This window comes from Bos mutus, chromosome 10 (genome assembly GCF_027580195.1).
Source record: "Bos mutus isolate GX-2022 chromosome 10, NWIPB_WYAK_1.1, whole genome shotgun sequence".
Taxonomy (NCBI): domain Eukaryota; kingdom Metazoa; phylum Chordata; class Mammalia; order Artiodactyla; family Bovidae; genus Bos; species Bos mutus.
Window position 1 is genome coordinate 53,744,098 of NC_091626.1, and position 25,709 is coordinate 53,769,806.

Here is a 25,709-nt window from a genome sequence, read left to right on the forward strand (position 1 = left end):
ACATATGACAGCTGAGATCCTTTGATTTTCAAACTTCTTTTAAAGCATAATTTGGCCCATAGTCCAAGATGCAAGCAGTGCAAAGGCATGCAAAGAGCTTAGCCAGCTTTATCATAAGATCAATTTTGAACACCTGTTCAGAGTATCACAGATTACAATAGATATCTTTAAAGCACTAAGTAAATAGTAAATGTGACTAGGAACACTCAGCTCTAGAAAAGCTGATCAGATTTAGTCACACCACCTTGGAAAGTGAGTTGGCTAGGAACATGGTGTTTCAGCTGATCATCCCATCCCCTTATGCATTCAGGAATCTTCCACAGCTTCTCCCACCATCTTTCTTTTGTGAATAAACAGGGAAAAAAAGATGTATAAAGCTTTATTATAAAGAATAAAAAGGAAAAAGAGAATTGAAAAATACTTAGTTTAATTATCACTTAACATGATCACACATGCTCCATCAAAATCTAAAAATCATGACTTTTTAAAAAACACATACAACACAAACTTTTATACAACTACCAACTCTGCTTCCTTAGGGGAGGAGAGGGTCAAATGGAGGGACTGGGAAATGTTCTTACACCAACAAAAAGGTTACTGCCACAAGAATCTAATTTATAAGAAGAAAAAAAAAGAAGCTGAAACTCTATAGAGATGGAGAAGACAGGGCAAGGGAAAAAACAAACAAGACTAAGCAACAGATAGCAGGAAATTTTACCAACCAAGAAAAATATCTGCTAAGGGAAGAGAACAAAAATTCTTAACAACTGATGCATATAGACTATTTTCAACATAGTCCAAAATGTTATTTAAAATTATTTTTTTAGCATTTCTTTTACTGAAATAATTCCCTGGGAAACAGAACAATGGATAAAAATACATCTGAAAAATATTCTGCTTAAGTGAATCTAAAATTCTAGGATGTCCAAGTTCAAAAAGGAGATTAAAATTAGAATAATGTGCTTTGAAGTACTGAAGTTCATGGAAAAACAATCAACAGTGTGTGGCATCATTTCTTAAATGTCTACTTGAACTCTTCCACAATGCTCCTGGCTTCAATCTGACTACACCTCTGGCCCACAAATATTCTCCAATTAAATCAGCATCTAGTTTAACCCTACTTGAATTTTATTAGCTTAAACTGGAATAACAGAATCCCCACAGTCTGATTCTGGCAAATGAAACAAAGACTGGTAAAATCGAAGAAAATGATCTGAAATAAATACTACACATTCTTGTTTTTGCACCAAATTAGGAAATTCTTATTAACACTAGCAATGCCCCAGGTGTCTCTCCCATAATCCACCCTAAATTATAACTGGGGGTTAATAACCTTTGGTTAAATATAGATTTCTTTCTCTTATTTTCTATAACTTTGTATTTAAATATTTATATTACCCCAAAAGATGTTACATATGTCCCTAAAACTCAGCCAAAGAATTACAGAAGGAATTAGCTCAGTAACTCATATTTCACCTCCAAATGATTCTGTCTGAACAACAGGCATTAACTGCATTAAGCATGCGACTCATAATAGCTACATTTTCATAACTCAGTCTAAAGTGAAAGATTCTAGTTTGGGGGCTTTAGGACACTCCTGTTTTGCCAGTTCCTTAAATCCTGTTTGGCACATGGTAGCACACAAAAAATGATTGTTGAGTGACTGATAATTAAATGGATCTGGAAGGCTCAAAAAAAGTTTCTTTCACTGTTTCTGTAATAAAAAATTTGTACCACTGTAACTCAAGATCTTAATATTCTCCTGCTTTTTAGGTATAATGGCTCAATCTCCCACTCCTAAAGACCTTAAAATTGTCCAATGCATTTTGGAGTGTTTGAGACATTAACAAATATCTTAAAGCTATTTTTTTCCCTTCTTTTAATGATAAAAGATAGTATTTATTGGACTACTGTGCTCTAGGCCCTGGGTCTAGGAAAACACTAGATAAAATGGTAGATTTTTACAAAAAATTTTCTTGCATTTTACCCAAATATATTCATAACTTTGATATTTAGGGTCAGAAAACCAGCCATTACATACAATGTGATCACAGGAGTCCTAAGCCTCCATAGTGTATTCGCTATGTAGTTCTTACCTGTTTCTGGCTGACAAAACGTGTACTGGCTGCTAGAGGAAGAGCCCATGTTAAAGTCTTCTGGACTCTCAGCTTCTTTAACAATTAATGCTTCTTCTTGATTTCCAATGTCTTCTAACTTAGGTGGCTCAAGTGTAACAATATCAGAATCATCACTGACAGTTCCAAAATAGAGATTGTCATCAGGTAACTTTTCTTCCTCTCCCTTTATAATTAGAATCATAATTTTAGAGACATATTCAACAAATACATATGGCCCTCACATTTCCTAAGTATACTTAAGTAGCACGATGACTGGGTTTAAAATAAGTCCTGCTCAATAGGAAAGGAGTACTCAAGAGTAGACTCATCTTTCAGTCTGAAAACACCATCAAACCTGACAGCAACTCTCTCTCAGAATTAAATCAAACTGCTTGCCCACCATTCATTCCTGCAGGAGTTGAGAAACAAATCCATCTTTCAAACCCAAAGTCCACAAAAAGGAGAGGATTAATTTCTCACCAGTACTATGGGTTTATTTGGGTTGTAATAAATAAATATGGGTTTATTTATATGGTCAGGAAATCCATAAAAGATTGATTAAATTTTCTAATACACTTCAACAGCTGTAACATGTAAAGATCATCCAGCTATTTAGTTTTTTTTGAGCAATTATTGTTACTTTATTACATTTGATCAATACAGTATTATATTTGATACACAACTGCACTTAAAAGTGTGTTTTTTTTTGCCACTTAATTTTTTTAATTGAAGGATAACTGCTTTACAGAATTCTGTGGTTTCCTGTCGAACATCAACAAGAATCAGCCATAGGTACACGGAAGTCAAGTAAAATGCCAAAGGACAAGATTTAGTTTGTTCTCAAGTTTGAAAATTAACTTTCATTTTACATATGAACCCTTAATTTCTCAATATAATTCAAGAATGTAATATATTTCCAAAGAAAATATTAGATGTTAAAAGAATAAATCTTTAACACATAACCAAGAAATCACTTTTCTAAATTAAAAGATGCTTCACTTAATTAATAATGTGCTTCCCTGGTGGCTCAGATGGCTCAGCGTCTGCCTGCAACGTGGGAGACCCGGGTTCAATCCCTGGGTTGGGAAGATCCCCTGGAGAAGGAAATGGCAACCCACTCCAGTACTCTTGCCTGGAAAATTCCACGGACTGAGGAGCCTGGTAGGCTACAGTCCATGGGGTCGCAAAGAGTCGGACACAACTGAGCGACTTCGCTTCACTTCACTTAATTAGGCATTAAAATGGACGCTAACTTTAACTTTAAAACTGACCGACCTGCAAACCCACATTTTTCAACAAAAGCTATTTATAGACAAAATGCACAAACAGAAATGGCAGCTTTAATTAGTATTCTCTAAGAATTACTGTTTATCAAATATCCAGAGTAAAACACAAGGTTACCTCCAGTGCTGACTTCATTTCCTCCAAAGCAGGGTAAGCAGCTCCTCCCAGTAACACTGTGCCATTTTGGCTGCTCTCTGACATAAAGCAAAGGTCAATTTAATTATATTTCATCAACTTTTTATAGTCTGCATATAATATGAGTAAATAAAATCTATTCCTCATTTTTAAAGTGGATGCAATGAAAAGCTACATGCAATTATAACAATCACTCTATTGTTGTTAAAAAGATCTCTGCATTTCAAATATAACTACTGGAAATTGTTGAGATAATTTTAGTGAACTGAACTCATTTAAAAATTTACAAAAACTATAAACTCTAAATAAACAATCTCTACTTTACAATTCCAAAGTACTTAAGCTAAGGTGTTTATAAAAACCTGTTAATATGGAAAACTCATTCTCAGATCCGTGAGAGCACATTTCCTGAATTCTTAAGTTTATTCAAAATTCCTAAATGTACCACTATTCTAATGACTGTCAATGCCTGGTAACACAAGGATCAAAACTATGGCTTCAAATTACAAATTCTTTATAATAAAAAATGGACTATAAAAAACAATGACTCGAATACAGAAAAACTAAATAATGTCACCATAACAGATATATTTTATAAGAAACTTATAAGAAAAAAATATACAAATTAGTTTATAATGTCATATTTTTAATGAAAAAGGCTGCAAAATTTTAATAGAAGCTAAAAATGAAAACAGTACATAATAAGCACCAGGTTTTATGCATAGCAAAGCACATGCATTGTTGGTATAATCTTCAGAATCAAAAGAATTATAGATGGCTTTGAATTTTTGGTCATCCTTTGCTTTTCTATCATAAATGTGTATTTTTCATTATCTAACTCCTCCAAGATAACAAAAGAACAACAAAAAAAAGAAACCACCATTTGTGCATGTAATATAGCCCCAAAAGAATACTAATTTGGAGATAAGACTCCTCAACAAAGTTGGTCTTGGGTCCAAGGACCCCTGAGGAAGTTATGAAAAAAAATTTTTATAACACATATCTAAAGATATGCATTTCTTTGAAGAGACCATGCATAGCTTTCAGATTCTCAAAATCTGACCCATGAAAGATGAAAATCACTGCTCAAATGAGAACAGCAATCAACACATGGGCTCAAAACAAGATTAACAGGCATAAATCTTTTATTTTTCTGGCCTTAACACATCCACTTTATTCTCCTGATGGAGAAATGCCCTGTTTACATTTTAATGCAATTTTTAAAAAAACTTTAAGAAGTAATTTAAACATGAAGATGCATTAACTATTTGCGTTTAATTCTCTATATAATTAATGTGGGCATCAAATCCCATAGAAGAATATTTAACATCAATGCAATACAGTAGTTAAACACAATTCACTACCTATAACCAAAGGTACTCTGAAGTGTGGTAACTGTAGAAGAGTTGAGTAAACCCCTTCTGATGAATAAATAATTCTGTGTATCAACAGTCTTAATCAAGATTAATAATATTTAGTTACCAATTACACTAGCAGTATCAAACATTCATACTGAAGCCCACTATAGCTATAAATAAGGCCCCTGGGCAGGTTGGTGCTACTGGGTTCTTTAGGTCTGCCCACCACATCACACTAGTCTTTCAGTGATCTGCTGGTTTAGACTAGCCAGAAAGGCTGCCCACCTAGAAAGAAGGCAAGATTCATGTTGCTCACATATCCTATCAAGAAAAACAAAAAAATCAGACTTCTTTACACTTACCTCCCTGCTCTACCTGCAATTCTTGCAGCTCCACTTGTGATAAAGATGCACATTCTGGAGCGGGCTCACAGCTGTCACTAGCTGCACCATGTTCAGAATTCACCATCTCGATATCAGACCCCTAGAGAAAAAGCGATCATCAGTTAATTGTCTATCAGCTACCCAAAGCTAGATTTGACTACCTGTAAATGCTTCCATTATTAAAAGTCCCAGATGCTGCTATACTCCAAAGGGAACAGTATCTATTGCTTTTGTTCAATTTAGTCCATAAAACCTACAGCAGAGAAACAGCAGAAAGGAGCCACAGATTTAGACTCTGAAAGGAGTCAGTCCAGAAGTCAAACACTCTAACTGCACTAAAAACCCAAGAGTCAATCTGAATCCCAGAGGATTTCTACATTTAGCTATTTCTATTAATTTGCTTCTACTCAACATTTATGGAACTATTCTAGCCAAGGCATTTTGCTAGGTGTCACAGAGTATAAAAAACTGAAATCTAAAATTCACATTTAAAGCCTATTCAGAGAAACAGTCACAAGTAAATATTAATAACTACTTATTACAACATCTGACTAAAAATTTTTAAGGGCAAGCATTAAAATTAATCTATTAGATTAATATGGCAGGCTATAGTCCATAGGGTCGCAAGAGTCAGACACGACTTAGCGACTAAACCACCACCACCATTACACTAATAGAGTAAACGTTCTCTGTAAAAGTAGACTCTTCTTTATTCTTCCAAGGTTTTTACTTTGATGTCAGATTGTCTTTTCTTTAATAAAAGTGGATCTTAACAGATTTTTTTTCTCATCTTAATTAGCAAAATAAGTTATCCAAAAATGACTCAGTCTCTCTCCAGATCCCTCTCTCAACCCTATAGTTTACTGATCATGAAATCAAAAGGTCTGAGTTCTCCTGAGACATGTAACTCAACATAACTAAGAGACTTCATTAAAGGAGTGAGTTTGAGTTGAATCCTAAAGAGAATTCTGAATGTAAGACTTTGGGCTTGCTAAAGTGGCAGAAGAACAGTAGTAACCGACACAAGGTTTGGGTTGAATTTTGAGCCACTGGGAAGACCAGTCCTGGCCTCGGCCAGAAAGGAAGCAACAGTAAAAAAAAATAAAGGAAATACACGGAAGAGACATTAGCAAGAAAGAGCAGAACCTGATAACAAGATATGGAGGGAAGAGGGATAAAGGTACAAATATAACCAACTCTGTGACAAGGTATCTCTACTACAGAACACCCAAATGGCACACTTGGCTACACGCCAGAGAGGTTTGCTCTCTTACGTCACACTGAAGATTCCCACAACTGCCTTGCTCCTACACTGTTAATTATCCTCGAAGGAGTAATTGTTGCTATGAGAGTTGATCTAAGCTTTGGAGAAACACATTAAAAATAGAAAAGTCATTTATTAAAAAAAAATAAAAGAAGAAACAAAAGAAACCACTCAATTTTAACTAGTACAGCTGCTAAGGAATGTTAAAACTTTCTTGCAGAAAGTCTGGTTAATGTTGTTGTCTAAAAGACATGACTAACCAATTGTCTAAACATTAAATTATCAGGGCAATCGTAAAAAAATACCATTCAAAATTTTTATTGATGCAGGAAAATAAGCGAAGCCTAAGAGGCTGGAAAAAAAACATGAAAACTATAGATAAATCCATTAACACATTATATAGGTATAAATAATTTTTATCCTTTTGCTTCTATTTATCACTATTTTATTATTTTTTCTGTAATTAATATATATTACCAGTGTGAGAGAATAAATTAATATTTACTATATACTGTCATATAACATCATACTTCTGTAATAAAATTCATTTTGTGACAGAGTTCTAGTCATAGTCTTTTTTCCTGTCAAGTTCTGCAATGTAACATAACACAACACAGGTGGAACACGTGTTCTTCATGCTCCTTTCTGGCCTGTTTAAATGCACTCGCTGATGTTTTCTAGCTGTATAATCTTGGCCAAGGTACTAAATCTCTCTAAGCTTTGGTTTTCTCAACTATGAAATGAGAATGAAAATCTATGCCACAGAGGGTTGCTTAAAATTATATGAGAACATAAGCACAAGGCCTGAATGACCAATAGGCCCTCAATAAGTATCTGCCTACTGTCTCAAAGTTGGGGAAACCAATGTACATTAAGATGCTGCCTCATGAAGAGTTTTCAGCAGTGAGTGTAATGTAGGAGGGAAAATGTCCAAGCTACAGATCAGTGGAATCTTATGCTTAAACGTAAAAAACTAATGGCCTTCAAAGAACCAGTTTACATCATTATTAACACTATAATACTACAAGCTGACGTACAAAAAATATTAAATACATACCTCATGATTGATGACAGTCCAACCACAAGATGAATCACTGTCACTGGAGTTCTCAGACATTTTTCAGGTCTACAAATACAAAAACATACTGATATGTGGAAAACACTCTAAAAAATTCTATAGGCAACACAGTATGTGACTGGTTTACTACCTCCCAGGTGAAACTGAGACAACCCACCCATAGATTTACCAGACAAGACAAGTTTGCACATCAATATGAACAAAATACAACCAAACTTAGATTCCCCTGAGCCAAAATAGTCAGATGGTCGCATTGTGGAATGAAGAGGCAAGCTGGATCTGAAAGAAAATGTAGGATTTGGTCAGGCAGAGAAACAAAGTTGAGGAGGAGAAATCGGACTGTGAGGAAGTCAACTGTTGAGAGAATGATGAATTCATCATTCTAGGGGACAGTCAGCTAGAGTAAAGTCTATGTTTTCAATGAACTGTACACTGTGAAAATCATGGCTGAGGAAACCACATAGGGAAACTGGAAGAGTTAAAAGGCCAAGCAAAATGAAGCAGTTCATATTTTCAAGCAGGGAAGGAAGATAATCAAATGGTTTTTAAGAAAATAATCATGTTGGTAATGCTTCAGTTAGATTAAAACACGAGAAGAAAAAGACCAAAAGTGGATCAGAGAGTTGTGGAAATTGGCAATAACATAGGCTTTTACTCTAGCTGACTGTTCCCCATTCATCATTCTCTCAACAGTTGACTTCCTCACAGTCAGATTGTTCTTCCTCACCTTTGTTTCTCTGCCTGACCGAATCCTACATTTTCTTTCAGATCCAGCTTGCCCTTTCATTCCACAATATGACCATCTAACTATTTTGGCTCAGGAGGATTTCCTTGTCTTGCCAGGACTAGACAGACTCAAGTCCTAAATCAGAACACACTGGTCACTTTACCTGGTTTATTCTTCCCTTGCTATCTAAACTCCTAAATTTCAAAACTAAGCTCATTAAAGTGCTATCTCTACACATATCTTATAAATGTTTCCGTTATCGCACATATCCTGGGAATCCATTATATCTAAGCTGATGGTTAGTGTTTTAACGGAACTCTACTGTAGATAATACAGAACTAAGGCACAAATGAGAACAGGGCAAAAAATACAGACTTGAACCATTCATCAGTGATTCTGAAAACTCTTATAAATTAATATTTTAAAAAGAAGATACAGAGAGGTGGCTGGTCACTAATACTACAAAATAAGTATGTTTTCAGACAAATTATTCAAAATCTAGAATAAGACATAAAGATAATTGTGTGAATTTTAATATCACACTAGACAGAATGTTTTACAGTAAGTTTACCTGAAGTAAACTGATTGTTTCATTTACAACTAATTAGGGCCTAGGCAGTTTCTAAATTTAAAGGTAACTGTAAAATAAACAAACAAAAAAACTATTAGAGTGAAATACATGTTTTCTGTCTAGTAGAAAATACTATCCCCCAAAGGTTCAGTCTAAATCCCTATAGGCTATTAACCAATTTTATATTTTAGCAATTTTATTTCAGCATTCCTTATTAGATTGACTACATAAAGCCCAATTTCTCATTGAACCAGTTTTCACAAGTTTAAAACAACTTTCTGATGTTACTATTTGTATGTGAATTGTTTTATAACAGCTTAAAAGTTACAAGTTAACATGAGACTGCACAAAGACTGAGTAGTTAACTTAGCAGGAAGAAAGAATGGTTAAAGCAGGCTTTATAAATGAGGTTGTAAGGTTTTTAGACATGCTGCTGCTGCTGCTAAGTCGCGTTAGTCATGCTAGGCGGCATGTTTTTTAACTGAAAAGCAAAAATTTTTAAATTGAGAGATATCACAAAAAAATTAAGGTCTAGTTCCTCATTAACAGCAACAACAACAAAATGACATGGAAAAATTTCCCAAGAGATAATGAGGAAAGCACTATGGAAACAAAGGCAGAAAAAAAATGACCTGTGGGATAGAAAGAATCAACGCAATATTCCATGGAAAAGATGAGCACCTAAATTCAACCAGTATTGACAAAGGGGGAAAGGGTAAAGAAGATGAGGAGGAGTCAGATTTGAGAAGACAAAGTTGAAAGATTTTTAAAGAACTGAATAACCAAATACAGAAGGGAGAACATATAGGATATTTTGGTTTAACTGACTATTTGGAAAAACCATTCTACACAGAACAACAAGTAGGTAGGGCTTTGAGATTAAGAAAATTGGCTGAAGCCTAAAAAGGCATTCATTCTTCACCATGTGAAAGCCCCTCCTCCCTCTGCAAATCCCCACTTCTGAACCTCCTCAAATAGCTGTGGTTTTTCCAGTAGTCTTGTATGGATGTGAGAGCTGGACTATAAAGAAAGCTGAGTGCTTTTGAACTGTGGTGTTGGAGAAGACTCTTTAGAGTCCCTTGGACTGCAAGAAGATCCAACCAGTCAATCCTAAAGGAAATCAGTCCTGAATATTCACTGGAAGGACTGATGCTGAAGCTGAAACTCCAATACTTTGGCCACCTGATGTGAAGAACAGACTCACTGGAAAAGACCCTGATGCTGGGAAAGATTGAAGGTAGGAGGAGAAGGGGACGACAGAGGATGAGAGGGTTGGATGTCGTCAGTGACGCGATGGACATGAGTTTGAGTAGGCTCCGGGAGTTGGTAATGGACAGGGAAGCCTGGCGTGCTACAGTTCATGGGGTTGCAAAGAGTCAGACACAACTGAGCGACGGAACTGAACTGAGTAGCCCATAGGCTTCCCTGGAAGCTCAGCTGGTAAAGAATCCACCTGCAATGCAAGAGACCCCAGTTTGATTCCTGGGTTGGGAAGATGCCCTGGAGAAGGGATAGGCTACCCACTCCAGTATTCTTGGGCTTCCCTGGTGGCTCAAACAGTAGAGAATCTGCCTGTTAAAATGGGAGACCTGGGTTCGATCCCTGGGTTGGGAAGATCCCCTGGAGGAGGGCATCGCAGCCAACTCCAATATCCTTGCCTGGAGAATCCCTATGGACAGAGGTGCCTGGCAGGCTACAGTCCATGGCCTTGCAAAGAGTTGGGACATGACTGAACAACTAAGCACAGCACAGTAGCCCATATCCTCACTGCTGTTCCATCTCACCCCCCAACATTTCCCAGTGCATATCTTGGCTTGCACACAGGCAACCTTCTAAAACTGCAGGAACACCAGACCTTATCAGTCAGTCAGTTCAGTCACTCAGTCATGTTGGACTCTGCAACCCCATGTACTGCAGCACACCTGGCTTTCCTGTCAGGGATATTTAATGTGTATGTATCTCTTACCCTTATCTAGGTAATTTCCATTTAAACAGTTCATTTAACAGATAGTCCCCAGAGAGTTATTTGTTTACCAATCAATAATTCTAATTGCTCTGAAGATAAAGACAAGATTTCAAAAGAAAGTTACATACATTGCTAAACTGACACTTTTTATCATATTTAAATTTCTCAAATCTAGGAGCCCACTTTAATTAGATCCCTGTTTAATTCTATTTAAATTCTATTGCAATTCTATTGCCCTGGAGAAAGAACAAGCTTGACATCTAGCCCAAATGAGGAAAAAAAAATTCCCTACTGGCCATAACTCCAAGAGTCTGGAGAAGCAAAAATCACAGCCCTATTAAAGAACCCTCTTAATTCAGATGTTTTCAAAAATTTGCATGCACTAAAATTTTAGAAAGTATATGTCTAAGCCCCATTCTAGACACACTGACTCTGAAAGCCTCTATCAACTACAAACTGGCACTTGCCAAGAGCGTCCACCAGCAACTGAACAACAACGGAGTTTGCCATCTGCCTTTGTGGAGACTGAACCCTGTGCTGTCGTAGCTGTTTAACATTAAACACCCTCTGAGGCCATTCAGGATGGAGTGAAGCACTCTGTGCTCCAGGGAATCTGGTGGAATAGGTCTTTAGATAGTAAAGTAAGGGCTTGATTGCACTGAACTCCCCTTCACCAAAGCCTTACATATCAACCTTCCCCGACTATCTCTTTGGAGCAGTCTCTCAAAGCTATCTGAGGTGCTCTCAGGTTGCAGTCCTCATTTTGTCTCAAGTAAAATTTCACTCACAACTCTCAAGTTGTGCATCTTTTTTCACAGACACCGCCATTGCATTTGAACCTCCTCATTACAGAGTTATCTGCTTAAAACGGTATTTTGTCATTCCTTAAAAATGTTAAGATTTTCATAGTCTTAAAGATAATGCTCATAGGCCTTAAATATCAAGTGTTTTGTTTCTAGCATTTCATTCACTCTTCATTTCTTCTTTTTTCCCTTAACCTTTTCAAGTAACCTAAAAAACTTAGCTTTCTCTTAACTCAGGCACACTGCATATTCTGATCTCAGTTCCTCACCCCCTAACTTCTACCTAAACTCTGGTGCCCACTCTTCTATCTCAGCTAAGTCATCGCTTTGTGAACCATTTCCTGACCCCATTCCCTGTTCCACTTCGAGGGGCTTACTAATAATAACTTAAAGCTATAAAGCTAAGGATATACTTTATGAAGATGATAAACTTGAAGCCCTTTTCCAGACTCAAGTGAAAGTGAAGTCGCTCAGTCGTGTCTGACTTTTTGCAACCCCATAGCCTACCAGGCTCCTCCGTCCATGGGATTTTCCAGGTAAGAGTACTGGAGTGGGTTGCCATTTCCTTCTCCAGGGGAATCTTCCCAATCCAGGGATCAAACCCAGGTCTCCTGCATTGTAGGCAGATGCTTTTACCATCTGAGCCACCAGGGAAGTTCCAGGCTCAGGCTTCCTTTTATTCCTCAGGGTAGTTTCTTATCCCAATCTCCAGTTACAGATTTTCCCAGTGCTTTCTGGATGACTGTTTGTAGGTTTCTCAGCATCTACAAGACTAAGATCATCTTCCTGCTGCTCTTCCTGTTTCTATCTCAGAGAAGAGCATTAACCAAAAATAATATGGTTATAAGCAAAACCCACCAAACATCATGTCAAAAATCCTAGATTTAAGGATAACTACACTTGAAATGGGCTTCCCAAGTGGTTCAGATGGTAAAGAAGCCACCTGCAATGAGGGAGACCTGAGTTCGATTCCTGGGTTGGGAAGATCCCCTGAAGGAGGGCATGGCAACCCACTCCAGTATTCTTGCCTGGAGAATCCCCATGGACAGAGGAACCTGGCGGGCCACAGTCCACGGGGTCGCAGAGTCGGACACAACTGAGCTTCTAAGCACAGCACATTTGAAACAACTAAAACTTTGCCTTGACCCAAGTCTAAATCCTTATGCACTTCCTAATCCAACTTTATTATTTCTCATTTCAATTACAGTGACAATTCTCTAACAGATCTCTGCTTACAGTTTCAAATTCCTCTCTGGTTACTCCTTCCCAAGGCTGCCCCTACTATGTTTATCCTACAACATAAATCTGATCACTTAATCAGTCAATCACTTAAAATTGGGTCTCCACTGCCTTCAAGGCAAAAGTCTCCAAACTCCTTTATAATAAGATCCTCCAGAACAAATTACTGAAAGTGACTTTCACTTCATAAGAAATCCTATGGAACATTTCTTCACAGCATGAAAGATTTGTAGAACTCTATGGAAGAGAATTTGGCACTAAGCATTACAAATATGTGGTTTCAATATAGAATATAGCACATACTAGGCATATTAGGATGTACATTTATTACACGAATTCTCACATCTCCTTTATGAAGCTTCTTAAGGTAGAAGGATTATACTACACTAGTATAATCACACTCTCCAGCAGACGGGCCTATAGTTGGTACCATTTTAAATTCATTCCTTTATCCATCTGCTCATTCAATATTTATTCAGTTCTTAGCACACGCGAGATACTGAAAATATATTAATGTATAAAGCAAATAAGAGTCTTGCCTTCCTGGAGCTTAAATTCTATCAGTAAAACTATCTGAGCCTGTGCTCCAGGAAAGCAAGGAAGGTTGAGAAATGTTCCCATCCTGTTTTGTGTTCTGACAAACAGCTAACTTGCAAAGGACCAACCTGCCCTCAAAAAACCCCAGGTTAGACTTCCATCCATCCTGAGCCCCTTACTTCACTTGCCTCCATAAAATTCCCTGGTTTTATGAGATACTCCTCATTAATGAACTTTCTGGCTACTGCAACAGTCTGAATTAAACTCATCTCAATTTTCCTATGCATTTCATCTTTCACACCGGAGTCATCCGATAAACAACATAAACTGACAGGATACGCAGTGTGTTTGATGGTGTATCTCCTACTACAGAGAAAGCATGGGAAAAGAAAACAGAAATGCTCGGATGGAGAGGCTTAATTTCAGAAAGGATAATCAGGAAAGCTTCCTTGAGAAGATATATTTGCGCAAAGATTTCAATGAGTGAGTGAATCGCTGTGCAGTTAACTGGGGGAAGAGTGTTTCAGACAAAATGAACAGTAGGTACAAGGCTGGAACCAAGCCCATATCTCTGAGAAACAGCAAGGAGGCCTGTGCGATTCGAGAGGAGTGGCCAGGCAGGAAAGTGGCAAGAGATGAGGACAGAGAGATAAGGAGTGGGAGATGAATGATGCATGACCTTACAAATCCTAAGACTTTTCACTTAAACCTGAGTGAAATTAAAAGTCACAGGAGAATTTTGAGGAGAGGAATAGGAAGATCACCCTGGCTGCCCTATGAGGACAGCACTGGGAGGGAGCAAAGGCAGAAGCAGGAAGACCATCTGCAAAGCAACAACAGTAATCCAGGTGAGATGATGCTGGTTTGGACCAGACTGGTAGCAAAGACAGTGAGAAGTGGACAAATTATACACGTGTTTTGAAGGATTAGCCAACTGGGCTTCCTGATGTACTGAATATAAGGTATGAGGATGACTCCTGTCCTAAGTAAATACAAGAAAAAAATGGCCATTGAGACAGAAAGACTTTAAAAGCAGCAAGTGATGAAAAAAAAATCGGTAAATTGGTTGGGAACATACTAATTTGAGACAACTATTATCATATCCAAGTTGAAACATCAAGTATGCAGCTGGGGACTGAATCCAGAGGAGAGATATAGACTAAACACATAATTTTAAAACAACTTGAGGTGGCAGCTGTCAAAACTAATAACAGCAACAATATTAATTTCACCTAATAAAGTACAACTGGAGTGAATATTACCTGATATGATGGTGCCCCTCATCATTCTTGAGTAGCTACATTTTACTATGAAAAAGGTACCATTTCCATTTCTGTATCTTCTAGAATTAGATACTATGGAGAAGAATGGGGGCATTATTCTCCCACACGTCTACAATTCCAATGTAAACCAACCAATGGGCTGTGAGCAAAGGTCCCAAAAATGCTGCTGCACTGTAAATGTGATCAAAGATGAGACACTTAATCTAGACAGCTTTCAGGAACCTATTTCTATCCTGCTTTTCAAAGGTTCTGGAACTTTCACCTTCCCAAAAGGATATGAAAATGCCTGCTTGAAACCAGACCTTGTTGGATAAAGGAAAGAGGACCCAAGATCCCAACTAATAAAAACCTTTTAAACATCCTTTTTGTCCAATAACAACTCTACAGAAATAAACAAGATACAGAAATAAACAAGACAGATACAGTAAGTCAGCTGGTGGAAAGTACTGTGGAGAAAAAGTAAATGGGGGTAAACAATGCAGAGAGTAGGGGGTAGGGAGGGATCAGAACTTTAAATAAGGCTGTTAGAGAAGGTCTTTCACCAACATACAAAGGTACCTATTTCTCTACAACCTCACCAAAAGGTAACAACCATCTTTAACTTCTGATCATGTCATGAGCAAAAAAATAAAACTGGGTCATTAATTAGTTCATTTGCTACTTTTTTTCTTAGAATGCTTCAATTAAAAAAAGTATCTTCAGGGCTTTCTTGGTGGCACAGTGGTGAAGAATCTGCCTGCTAATGCAGGGGACACAGATTTGATCCCTGGCTCAGGAAGATCCCACATGCTGAGGAGCAACTCAACCCATGCACCACTGCCTCTAGAGCCTGGGAGCCACAACTACTGAAGCCCACGAGCCCATGCTCAGCAACAAGAGAAGCCACTACAAGGAGAAGCCCACACACCCCAACTATAGTGTAGCCTCTGCTTGCAGCAACTAGACAAAAGTCCATGCAAAAACCAAGACCCAGCACAGCCAAAAATAAATAAATAAGTAATAGCTTCTATCACAAATATGTTTTTAAATTTTAGGTAGTAAAATGTTGAGAATGGAGAATAGGGTCTCTGTTTATAACTTATATTTTACACCTTGGTTTAGAAAGTCTTTCTCACTCTCAAAATTGTAAATTATTTCCTGTATTTCTAATATTTTATCAGATTTTAGCATCTGTTTAGTGGAGAAATAACTCCAGAAAGAATGAAGGGATGGAGCCAAAGCAAAAACAATACCCAGTTGTGGATGTGACTGGTGATAGAAGCAAGGTCCAATGCTGTAAAGAGCAATATTGCATAGGAACCTGGAATGTTAGGTCCATGAATCAAGGCAAATTAGAAGTGGTCAAACAGGAGATGGCAAGAGTGAATGTTGACATCCTAGGAATTAGCAAACTACAATGAACTGGAATGGGCGAATTTAACTCAGATGACCATTATATCTACTACTGCGGGCAGGAATCCCTCAGAAGAAATGGAGTAGCCATCATGGTCAACAAGAGAGTCCGAAATGCAGTACGTGAATGCAATCTCAAAAATGACAGAATGATCTCTGTTTGTTTCCAAGGCAAACCATTCAATATCACAGTAATCCAAGTCTATGCCCCAACCAGTAACGCTGAAGAAGCTGAAGTTAAACGGTTCTGTGAAGACCTACAAGACCTTTTAGAACTAACACCCAAAAAAGATGTCCTTTTCATTATAGGGGACTGGAATGCAAAAGTAGGAAGTCAAGAAACACCTGGAATAACAGGCAAATTTGGCCTTGGAATACGGAATGAAGCAGGGCAAAGGCTAATAGAGTTTTGCCAAGAGAACGCACTGCTCATAGAAAACACCCTCTTCCAATAACACAGGAGAAGACTCTACACATGACATCACCAGATGGTCAATACCAAAATCAGATTGATTATAGTCTTTGCAGCCAAAGATGGAGAAGATCTATACAGTTAGCAAAAACAAGACCGGGAGCTGACTGTGGCTCAGATCCTGAACTCCTTATTGCCAAATTCAGACTTAAATTGAAGAAAGTAGGGAAAACCACTAGACCATTCGGGTATGACCTAAATCAAATCCCTTATGATTATACAGTGGAAGTAACAAATAGATTTAAGGGACTAGTTCTCATAGATAGAGTGCCTGATGAACTGTGGACGGAGGTTCGTGACATTGTACAGGAGGCAGGGATCAAGACCATCCCCATGGAAAAGAAATGCAAAAAAGCAAAATGGCTGTCTGGGGAGGCCTTACAAATAGCTGTGAAAAGAAGAGAAGCGAAAAGCAAAGGACAAAAGGAAAGACATAAGCATCTGAATGCAGAGTTCCAAAGAATAGCAAGAAGAGATAAGAAAGCCTTCTCAGCGATCAATGCAAAGAAATAGAGGAAAACAACAGAATGGGAAAGACTAGAGATCTCTTCAAGAAAATTAGAGATACCAAGGGAACATTTCATGCAAAGATGGGCACAATAAAGGACAGAAATGGTATGGACCTAACAGAAGCAGATGATATTAAGAAGAGGTGGCAAGAATACACAGAAGAACTGTACAAAAAAGATCTTCATGACCAAGATAATCACAATGGTGGGATCACTCACCTAGAGCCAGACATCCTGGAATGTGAAGTCAAGTGGGCCTTAGAAAGCATCACTACAAACAAAGCTAGTGGAGGTGATGGAACTCCACTTGAGCCATTTCAAATCCTCAAAGATGATGCTGTGAAAGTGCTACACTAAATATGTGAGCAAATTTGGAAAACTCAGCAGTGGCCACAGGACTGGAAAAGGTCAGTTTTCATTCCAATCCCAAAGAAAGGCAATGCCAAAGAATGCTCAAACTACCGCACAATTGCACTCATCTCACACGCTAGTAAAGTAATGCTCAAAATTCTCCAAGCCAGGCTTCAGCAATACATGAACTGTGAACTTCCATATGTTCAAGCTGGTTTTAGAAAAGGCAGAGGAACCAAAGATCAAATTACCAACATCCACCGGATCATGGAAAAAGCGAGTTCCAGAAAAACATCTATTTCTGCTTTACTGACTATGCCAAAGCCTTTGACTGTGTGGATCACAATCAACTGTGGAAAATTCTGAAAGAGATGGGAATACCAGACCACCTGACCTGCCTCTTGAGAAATCTGTATGCAGGTCAGGAAGCAACAGTTAGAAGTGGACATGGAACAACAGACTGGTTCCAAATAGGGAAAGGAGTACGTCAAGGCTGTATATTGTCACCCTGCTTATTTAACTTTTATGCAGAATACATCATGAGAAACGCTGGGCTGGAAGAAGCACAAGCTGGAATCAAGACTGCCGGGAGAAATATCAATAACCTCAGATATGCAGACGACACCACCCTTATGGCAGAAAGTGAAGAGGAACTAAAAAGCCTCTTGATGAAAGTGAAAGTGGAGAGTGAAAAAGTTGACTTAAAGCTCAACATGCAGAAAACGAAGATCATGGCATCCGGTCCCACCACTTCATGGGAAATAGATGGGGAAACAGTGGAAACAGTGTCAGACTTTATTTTTCTGGGCTCCAAAATCACTGCAGATGGTGACTGCAGCCATGAAAGTAAAAGACGCTTACTCCTTGGAAGGAAAGTGATGACCAACCTAGATAGCATATTCAAAAGCAGGGACATTACTTTGCCAACAAAGGTCCGTCTAGTCAAGGCTAAGGTTTTTCCAGTGGTCATGTAAGGATGTGAGAGTTGGACTGTGAAGAAAGCTGAGTGCCGAAGAACTGATGCTTTTGAACTGTGGTGTTGTAGAAGACTTGAGAGTCCCTTGGACTGCAAGGAGATCCAACCAGTCCATTCTAAAGGAGATCAGCCCTGGGTGTTCTTTGGAAGGAATGATGCTAAAGCTGAAACTCCAGTACTTTGGCCACCTCATGCGAAGAGCTGACTCATTGGAAAAGACTCTGATGCTGGGAGGGATTGGGGTCAGGAGGAAAAGGGACGACAGAGGATGAAATGGCTGGATGGCATCACCGACTCGATGGACATGATTCTGAGTGAACTCCAGAAGTTGGTGATGGACAAGGAGGCCTGTCGTGCTGAGATTCATGGGGTTGCAGAGTCGGACACAACTGAGCAACTGAACTGAACTGAACTGAGCATCTACATTTAGCTATTTAAACTATGAATATGGATTTTTTCCCTTTTAGTGTGAGTTTAGAAATAATCTCAACTATTAAATAGTCCGTAATTCTATGATTTAAAATGCCATTCTTTGTCACATGCAGTCCCATACATTTATGAGTCAGTTACAGGTCTGTTCTCATGATCTATATTTCAGCACCAAAACAAAGCTGTTTAAATGACTATGGTATTCTCATCACTTTCTACAGTGCCATTTTTCAACTGTTTCCTTGCTCCTTCCCTAAACACACACAACCACCCTAAAACACTTAAATATAGGCAATGTTGAAATTGACTGCGGGTTACATATAATACTTATCCCAAGTGCTAAGATTTTTTTTGTAACTTCCCTTGCAGAAACTCTCTCCATGACCTTGAGAATAAGACTTCTGTACTATAAAGTCAAACTCCTTAGGGTGACATCCAAATGTTCCACTATCTGGCTCTAGCCATTACTGCAGTTGATGAGATCTCCCCCCAAGAACTATCTCATCTGATCAAAGGATCTACTTGCTACAAGTAGAGGAGGAACTGTAGCAATCCTCCACGTCTCCACCTACTCAAGTCATACTTCCTGAATGCCTTCCTTCTTCCTTTCTTCTATCTTTAAGGCTTAGTCCTCCTCCATGAAGTTTTCCTTCATGTTTCTGACACACTGATCTCTCCTTTCCCTGAACGTACAGCATTTATTTATTAGCATAACTTCTATACTTCTGAGCATAACTTGCCTAATGTCAGCTTCAATTACTTTTATCCATGAGTTACTTTACTATGCTATGCTATGCTATGCTATGCTATGCTAAGTCACTTCAGTCGTGTCCGACTCTGTGCGACCCCACAGACGGCAGCCCACCAGGCTCCCCCATCCCTGGGATTCTCCAGGCAAGAACACTGGAGTGGGTTGCCATTTCCTTCTCCAATGCATGAAAGTGAAAAGTGAAAGTCAAGTCGCTCAGTTGTGTCTGACTCTTAGCGACCCCATGGACTGCAGCCTACCAGGCTCCTCCATCCATGGGATTTTCCAAGCAAGAGTACTGGAGTGGGGTGCCATTGCCTTCTCCGGTTACTTTACTAATTAGTATTAAGTTCAAAGCTCTGACAAGAAGTTCTAATTTTATTTTTAATGTCTTTATAATAGCTCAAAAAATTTAACTGCTCTCTATTAGTCAGAAGTCATACAATACAAACATAATAATCTCTCATCTTTAATCACTTAAATACTCTATTTTATCTACAGAAAAGGACATACAGCATGTTTACCCAGATCAGGAATTAAAGGATCAGAAATAGGAATGTAACTACAGGTCTAATTTCAAGTCCAGCTCCACCCTTAAGCTTGCCTCTGTTAAATGTAGCACAATTATGAACTTTTTTATTTCTATTTTCAAAAGTGTGGTAGCGTCACTAAAATCACTGAGCACCACAATTAAGGGGTTGAAACAGAAAAGCTTAAAAATTCCCAAGATTTTCAGTCTAAGAAAGCATCTAAAACTGTTACTGTCACTATGCTTTATGGTAATTTGGCACAAATTCACATTTTAAAAAGTATTGTGACAAATACCTCTGGAGGTAAATGGTAAGAACTGTATCTCTTTGGGGAATTAAGGAGTCTTCAATTCTGTTCATTGGAAAGGGGAGAGAACCTTTCACTCTGTTGCTTCTTTTTTTCCAAATAGTCTCATCTTAAGTGAAGGTGAAGTTTATATTTTTTCCCATCTACAATGTCAACCTTATTTCAGCCCCCAGACTCCGACAATAAATAAGCCTAACCTAGGAGTGCCTGGCCTTTGTGCTGTCACCCTAGCAAAGCTAATTCCAAAGCTTACTGGCTAGAATGGTCAAGTAAACTCTCTATTTGAAATAGACTGAGTTTTTGTATGGCATTTTAACTGTTATAGCAGATAAATCCTGCAGCATATTTTCACCATGTACAGGCCAAACTAAAGCTGCTTCCAAGCAGCAGCAAGAGAAGAAAGATCTCACAGGCAATCCTGCATATGAACTCAAGCACCGGCTGCCATTTTGGATGCTCACAACAGCACAAAAGCCTTCTATGGTTTTTGTGAAAGGTAGAGGATGAAAGAGATGCAAAAGATAAGAGTCATTTTCACATAAAATGCCTCTGAATTTAAAAAGAAAGTAAATTTCACTGTTCTCCCTCTCCTGACTCCCGAAGGGGGGGAAATCAGGGTTTTTTTTTTTTTTTTTTTTGCCAAATTGCATCACTCAGAAATATAATCTCAATTAGACTTCATAAATGTGATGTTGCAAAAGGCTTTCAGATTGATGTCATTTCTCCAGTTTGCCGTGTGTAAGTTCAGCATTATTAATGTAAGGCTTCATAAAACCTTAAGACCGCCTGGCAAAAATACAGCCCAGAGATTTAAACATATAAGATAAAAACACAGGGAAAAAAAAAAAAAGACTCGAAACCGAAAAGTTTTAAAATCTTAAAGATAATCTTTTTCTAGGCTTTACACAAAACCTAGAAACTATATAGGAGAAGTTTTCCGTTGTACAAAAATCATAAACTTATTTTAAAAGTCATATAAGTAAGAATGAATACTAAGCATATTTGTAACATATATATAACAGAGTTTTTAAAACATTTAAAATACACCAATAAGTCAGTAAGAAAAAAGGTTTAAAACTGAACAGAAAATTTAACAAGGAACAAGAGTAAGCAATGTATGCTATGCTAAGTCACTTCAGTCGTGTCCGACTCTCTGCGACCCCATGGATTTTCCAGGCAAGAGTACTGGAGTGGAGTGCCATTGCCTTCTCCGAAGCAATGTATAGAAGCAATGTATAGAAGACACTAAAATAGCTTATAAGGAAAAATGTTCAACATTACTAGCAAAGATACACAAAGAGAAGCCAAATTACTTTAACACCTAAATGATGAACAAAGATTAAACAGGTTAATATGCTAAAGAAAAATAAACCCTACTGATACTAATTTATATGCTTTAAATGAGTTAAAATTTTAAAGAGTGTATTTCAAATCTAAAAAAAAAAAAAATTACATGCAATATGTCTGCTAAATTTCAATAAGCTATTTATTACCTTCATAACCAGCAGGAAAAGGGACTTTTTTTAAAATGAAAAAACCAGCCCAATACTAAGTAAATGATTAACTGAAACAAAATCTAATCATCTTCTGGAGGACCAGTCTTTTCAGGACAAGTTAAAGGACTTAAGGGAATCATATTAAAATACTTATATCTGAGGTATCAGAAGTTTATTGTGGAAAACTAATATTAGAGAAAAAAGAACATAACCCAGAGCTTTGAAGAGTCCACAGTGTAGTAACTATGGGATCAAGATGTGGATCCAATGGCTGTCCTTCCTCTTGTTTACATTCATCTTTTAAGTGGATGCAAAGATAACCACTCCATAGCAAACAGGCTTTCCTAGTTTTAATGGAGTGAATTTCATTTAAACACTGAAATCTGTTGCTAAAGACAGGCATCTGGAGATAAGTCTCCAATAGGAATAGTATTAAGAATTTCACTTTATCCACCCCAGAAATAGGCAGCAATACTGTTATAATACAGGTTAACTTTTTGATTTACAAAACAAATTCTGCAAGAAGTGAGCCAATATACAATTTCTTCACAAGTTTCCTTTTCTGATGTAATATCCTTCAAATGGGGAAACAAAAGCAACTACTGCTATATTTGAAGACAGAAGTATCCCCTTTTGCCTCCACCTTTGATAAAGAAGCTACACCTTTGATAAAAAGTTTGAAATAAAGTAGTAAACAACATGGATTCAAAATGCTGGAAGGAAATTATGATACTGATTAATATGGAAATATCCTTTCCACCAGGTTTTCTGACTCTGAGAAGAATCCTAACTTTCCAAAATTGTTACATCTTTATTTTGAAAAAGGCTAAAAGAACCAAGAGTAAATCTAAAAGCTTGACTAGCTCCATACTGCCCTCACTTGGACACTGTTAAGTCCCTGGTGACTCCTTTTCCCTTTTCAGAGATAAATAAGTAGAACTATATAGCTTGATGTTTTCTTCTACTCTCAATTAAAAAAAAGTTTTTACTTGTTAAAATGTATGTATTAATCATATATCTATTATTTTTTAACATACTTTCCACAAAAAAGATAATTTGTCATAATTTTTTTTTTTACAATTCTCTTCTACTTTTCTGTTGGGGAAAAAAAAGCCAGAAAGATTGAAAACAAAGGGATTATTTTTTGGCGCCATGCTAGCAGCAAGTAGGATCTTAGTTCCCGACCAGGGCTGGAACCCATGCCCCATTCAGTGGAAGTAAGGAGTCTTAACCACTGGGCCACCAGAAAAGTCCCCAAAGAGATTTTATATATTTTTATTGTTTTCCATTTTTTTTAAGTATATAATAGACAATTAAGTATACCCCCACTGTTACTTTCACTTATATTTGTTCTCATAAAGTCCTCAGAATTGATTTATAAGTTTCTAAAAGACTTGAATGCTCTGTATGTCAACCAAACTTGATGTTAATCTCAACGGTCACATACAGACAGGGTTGATGTCCCCAGAAGGAGGTGTCCAAGCTCTAAACTATTCCTCTCCCTCAAAGATAAATGCTTACACACACGTCATGCATCTCTGGGAGGACCTGGGATTTGACATTCAATGTAGGCTTACTACTCATGAAATCAACTTACAGTACCATTTTAGAACATTAAAAACAGCATTCGCTTCCTACTGTTAAGTCACACTGATGATCTTCCTTATACTTTAGATGCGCAATTAAAATAATTCAAAACCAAAATTAAAGGCCCAACCATAAAATCACACTGCAATTTCAGGACCTTTAATGCAGCAAAGTGCAAAGTCACAGTTAGGAAAGGGGCCAGGTTTCCTTCGACCTAGTAAAAGCCAAAAAGCACTACCAAAAAGTCAAATGAAGATCTCATTTGACTTTTTTCCATCAAACTTGTCAGCCAAAAGTGTGTATCACATTAAGTCATCACATTTCAAATGTATAACATGCTTTATGTAAATGTTACTTACGAAAGCCAATAATACTTTGCATTGGTAGATCACTCTGACACAAAGTAATATGATTTTTATACCAGATCTGATTTTCATGAATATGCCATGAAATGTGGCAATGGCTATTATTTATAACATAAAATTGGAAACTACAGATTCATAAACTGAATTACTGTCAACATCATTAAACATTCTGACTCCTAATCCAATTCTTTTTTCACATTTCATCATGCTGGCAACATGAACCAGAAGTAAGATTTTAGTAAAGTGCTTCATGGGCAAATACTGAAGAAAAATTAGATTCTGACTTCCTTGCTAATACTTCCTTCAGAAAGCCCTTACACAGGTTTCCATACATTAAACACCCTTTAAAAAAATCCTCTAAATCAAATCAGTTAGTTGCAGTCTTCCCATTATAGAGCTAAATTTCACTTTAGAACTCTTAAGATTTTTTTTCAAGTTCATCTGATACAATAAACATGACCTTTGAAACAAACTCATATTTTTTAACTGTTTTAAATTAATCAAGACTGCAGAATTGTCAGACAAATATGGTATGATATCACTTACATGTGGAATATAAAAAACATAACAAACTAGTGAATTTAACAGGAAAAGAAACAGACTTCCATATAGAGAACTAGTGAGGGGGGCAATACCGGGGTAAGGGAATGAGGTACAGACTAGTGGGTATAAGACAGACTCAAGGATGTGCTGTGCAACACGGAGAATACAGTCAGTATTTTGTAATAATAAATGGAAAGTAACCTTTAAAAACTACAAAAAAAATTTATTACAAAAAAGAAAAATTGCACAACTCCCAGAAAGAAGATTCTTGAAAATATAAGTTATTACTTACAATATGGCAACTTCCTCACTTTAACCACACATGAAAACAAAAACAATTCAGCCTCTACTAGTTCTACATTGTTAGATGAGTCTGCATTTTCTGTTTTAAAATACTCTGGGCTTAACAGGCCTTACACTGTGTCCATATTCTTTACATGTCAGAAACTACTACTTCTAAGATCTCAGTTCAAACTCACATAATTTTTTAAATATTAACCTGCATAAAAATACAATATTATAATCTAGAACCAGTTAGTAAATCAGACAAGTTAAGCAATTATGAATGTTTCTTATGCCATGTAAAGGAACTCAAATTTTTAACAAGGTATTGAACTAACACAGGGCACAAGACACACAAACCAATACAAAATACCGACAAGAAACTGAAATTTGGGGAAAGAAACAACGCTCCAAAGAAAAGAATCTAAGAAAACAAAGTATGACTTCTACAGTTTAAAAAAAGGGGGAAAAAAAAAAGCTGTAGAATGGATATTTTATTAAGAATAAATGAACACTTGGAATTGAGGTAAACCCCAATTTTTCAAGACTGATAACTGCAAAAATACACAGACTATTCTTCTCAAAGAACAATGCAGCCCTGTCTTTAGAACAGAAAACAAAGTGTGGCCCAAACATGCAACTTACCATCCATATCCAACATAATCATAATAGAAAATGAAACAAAAACATAATCCAAAATATCAGGCGTATCAAACACAGTGCTTAAAATGATTCAATGAAAACAAGCTTAACATCCCTTATTTTTAATAATGTTTAACTTCTTTATTTCCACTGGCAAATGATAAATGAAAAAATCTTGCTATATCCAGATCTTTTCAGATTAACATGCCCATGCTTTGTCACCTTGAGTTACAGGAATAATCAAGACTGCACTGCCTTAACTGAAGAAAACTAAGGAATTTTGTCTTTTGATTTTACTGTCCAAAATAAAAACAGATCAAGATAAGATGTACAAA

At 37.2% G+C, this 25,709-nt stretch overlaps 1 protein-coding gene across 6 annotated transcripts in view; it reads right to left on the bottom strand.

The window, feature by feature from the left end:
- The window catches only part of CCPG1 (cell cycle progression 1), a 42,077-nt gene that overhangs the window by 14,700 nt on the left and 1,668 nt on the right, over positions 1 to 25,709 (bottom strand). For 4 of the 6 annotated variants that reach the window (XM_070377931.1, XM_070377930.1, XM_070377929.1 and 1 more), the window contains exons 2-6: positions 7,599 to 7,667; positions 5,257 to 5,377; positions 3,519 to 3,595; positions 2,097 to 2,301; positions 245 to 340 (exon numbers count right to left, since the gene is read on the bottom strand). In XM_070377931.1, coding sequence (XP_070234032.1) covers positions 245 to 340; positions 2,097 to 2,301; positions 3,519 to 3,595; positions 5,257 to 5,377; positions 7,599 to 7,658 — 559 coding nt within the window. In that variant the 5' untranslated portion in view covers positions 7,659 to 7,667. The remainder of the gene's footprint in view (positions 1 to 244; positions 341 to 2,096; positions 2,302 to 3,518; positions 3,596 to 5,256; positions 5,378 to 7,598; positions 7,668 to 25,709) is intronic. The other 2 variants (XM_005905635.2, XM_070377932.1) reach the window with 1 other exon arrangement.